Here is a 3,247-nt window from a genome sequence, read left to right as displayed (position 1 = left end):
AATAGAGATAACAGATAACTCAGCCAGCAAGCTGCGACAGAAGCCCTCTTCATAAGAAAATGTGCGTGGGGTGTTACAACAAAATTCAAAACTTTTCTGAAGGTTTTTCAAAGAACTTAGATGTTGATTAATTACAGCCTGTGACTTCGATTGGATTTGTCTCCATTCCTTGCTGAGGGGATTTCTAAAGCAGATGGAAGCGTAACATTTCAAGATTCTTGATTCTCCACCAATTCTCATTCCCCTTGTTCCTGTTGGATAATGAACGGGCTGTATACAGAATATGCAGGCTAGTGATAATTCTCAGCAAGGATTCATCAGTAGCTTCTCATTGGAGATGCTAATTCGTGCAACTTTTCAGAAAATGAAGTGTAGAATTCATTTAAAATATCAATTCAGGATTTTTTTTAAAAAAAATTCATTCACGGGAAGAGGGTATCACTGGCTAGGTAGAATTTATTGTCTATCCCTAATTGCCCAGATCCAACCACATTGCTGTGGGTCTAGAGTCATACGTAGGCCAAACCAGGTAAGGATGGCAGTTTTCTTCCCTAAAGGGCATTAATGAACCAGATGAATTTTTACCCCAACAATGTATTCAGGATCATCATTAGATTCTTAATTCGAAATATTTATTGAGTGCAAATTCTACTATCTACTATGGCGGGATTGGAACCCCGGTCGGCAGAACATTATCTAGGGCTTCTGGATTACCTGTCTAGCGATAATACCACTAGGCTATCGCTTCCCCTCTAAATCAAACTTTGATTGAAGTCGAAGATCAGAATATTGTTGTTCCTGATTTACTTGGAAAGATCAAACAATTATTCTTAAAATGACATTGTATTCTTGAGACTACGATCAGCGATAGAGCCAGACATGGCATGTCAACAAGGCGGATGAGTCAGTGAACTTCTTCCCACACATGGAGCAGGTGAATGGCTTCTCTCCAGTGTGAGTTCACTGGTGCACAGTGAGATGGCATGAATTCCTGAAAATTTTCTCACAGGACATGCAACTGAAAGGCCTCTCCTCATTGTGAATTTGCTGGTATGCCAGTAGGATAGCTGACTGTATCAATCCCTCCCACACATGGTGAATGGTTTCCCCCAGCTCGTGTACAGTGAGGTTGGATGACTGCCTGAACAATTTTCCACAGTCTCTGCAGCTGAATGGCCTCTCCTCAGTGTGTATAAGTTGGTGTTTCAGCAGGTTGGCTTTCTGACTGAATCCCTTCCCACACACAGTGTAGGTGAAGAACCTTTCTCTGGTTAAACTGTGTTGATGAGGTTCCAGCCGGGATGAGTAATTGAATCCCTTCCCACAGTCCCCACATTTCCATGCCCTCTCCATGGTGTCAGCGACCATGTGTCTGTCTCTTGTCCACAACTTGTACAGTTTCTCCTACTGTGAATAATGTTTTTTGTTCAGGCTGACAACCTGCTGAATGTCGTTTCGAGTCAACTCACTGGAACAATCTCACACACGTGTATTTGTCTCGGTATTTTGTTCAAGTCACAATGATGTTTGAAACCTTTTCCCATTGATAGATCGGATAAACAGGTTCAAATACCGATAATATTCAGCTCCTGATAAATCGAGTTACTGTCAGACCTTTATGCAATGCTTCATTTGAGTTTCCTGTTTCAATCCTCCCCTTAACCCCTGGAAAATGAGTTTGCAAGGATTATCGCAGTCAGCACGGAATAAGAATTCAGAACAGATAATTTCAGTTTCTCTCGAACAAATTTTCCTCTCGATCCCCCCAAAGCCCTAAATCCCAATTCTACTAAAACTCCCTCCTCCTTCAGCAGTTAAACGAATAAAATCTTGATTCATTCTCGCCATTTTGCTTTACAAATATTTACAACTGGAAAGTCTAGTAGTTCATTCAATTATTACTTGTGTGTTCAAACATTTATCTCAAACAGCCAGACAAAACATACAGAATAGCAAATACCATCCTTCTGTTCAAATCTAACCGTGCTATTAAAAGCACAGTTATGAAAGTTGTTTCTTCAATTTGTCCAGGATTTCCTTCTTTATTTTACCTTCGACTTATTCTTCATGCTCGTTCTTCACTTTCCTCATTTCTTTTTAAGTGACCAGTTGCACTTTCAAATTTCCTCAAGAACTTCTAATGTTGTCAGCCCTTTGTAACTTCTGTTCTCTTTACGTTGTTTTCCTTATCGAATCCGTACATTCATTGACATCTTGGATTTTCTGGACTGTAGGTCACACAATTTGTTTGACACGAATGTGGCCCATGGACATTCACGATTTCCTATTTGAAGGACTCCCCCTGTTCTGTTTTAAATTTTCCCGCAAGTAGCTCCTCATAGCCCACTTTGGCAAAATTCTATATTATCATATCAAAATTGATTTTCTTCCAATTCAGAATCTTTATTTATTCTCCATCTTTACCATTTTCTATGAAAACTTTAAGTCTTAAAGTCATGGTTACTATTGTCTAAGTGCTTCCCTACTACACTTCTATCATCTCTCTGGGATCACTCACCTAACTTCGGTCTGGAAACGCACTGTGAGACTTACTCTGTGTTGACTTAAAAGGCGCTCCTGGATATTTTGAAAAATTCCAACTCTCAAAGCCGTTTACGTAATGTCTGTTCCCGGTAAATATTGGGAAGATTCGGAAATTGAAAGAGAATTCAAAGGCATTTCATTCGTATGTCAGGGGCAAGATGATAACCTGGGCCAGGTGCAAGAGTATCAAGCTGGCAAAGTGTCTGGAAGCAGGACTGTGAAATATTTGAACAAATTACAACTGAAGCAGGAGGATGTATTTTGCAGTTCTAGCAGGTTTGCAAGTGAACTAATGCTCAGGGTTAAATGTGATGTATCTCAAATCAGCTGTGGGAGACGTAAGAGGAAAGGCCACAACATAAACTTAATAATCCCGCGACAAATAACAATCACGACAATAATAATAATCATGACAAAGACATGCCTGAAGACTGGAAGATTGCTAATATACTGCACTTAAAAAAGGATAGTCGGGACAAACCAAGGAACTATATGCTAGTGAGTCTAATATCAGCGGGAGAAAATGTTTTTGAAAACTTTCTGAGGGACGCAATTAATCGCCACTCATGGAGGCAACGAATACTTGGGGTTAGTCAGCATGACTTTGTCTGTGGAAGATCAGGTCTGACCGATAGACATTTTTAAAGGAGCTAACTAGATACATAGATCAGGCTATAGCAATTCATACAGTCTACAGGGACGT

At 40.0% G+C, this 3,247-nt stretch overlaps 1 protein-coding gene across 1 annotated transcript; it reads right to left on the bottom strand.

The window, feature by feature from the left end:
- Window positions 1-960: 960 nt before the first annotated feature.
- LOC125487590 (zinc finger protein 664-like) lies at window positions 961-1,353 on the bottom strand. Its single transcript, XM_048619404.1, has one exon. The coding sequence runs from the start codon at window positions 1,351-1,353 to the stop codon at window positions 961-963; it is 393 nt and encodes a 130-aa protein (XP_048475361.1).
- Window positions 1,354-3,247: the final 1,894 nt, after the last annotated feature.

The sequence above is a fragment of the Rhincodon typus genome, chromosome 42 (assembly GCF_021869965.1).
Source record: "Rhincodon typus isolate 14 chromosome 42, sRhiTyp1.1, whole genome shotgun sequence".
NCBI lineage: Eukaryota > Metazoa > Chordata > Chondrichthyes > Orectolobiformes > Rhincodontidae > Rhincodon > Rhincodon typus.
This window is presented reverse-complemented; position numbering and strand designations above follow the sequence as displayed.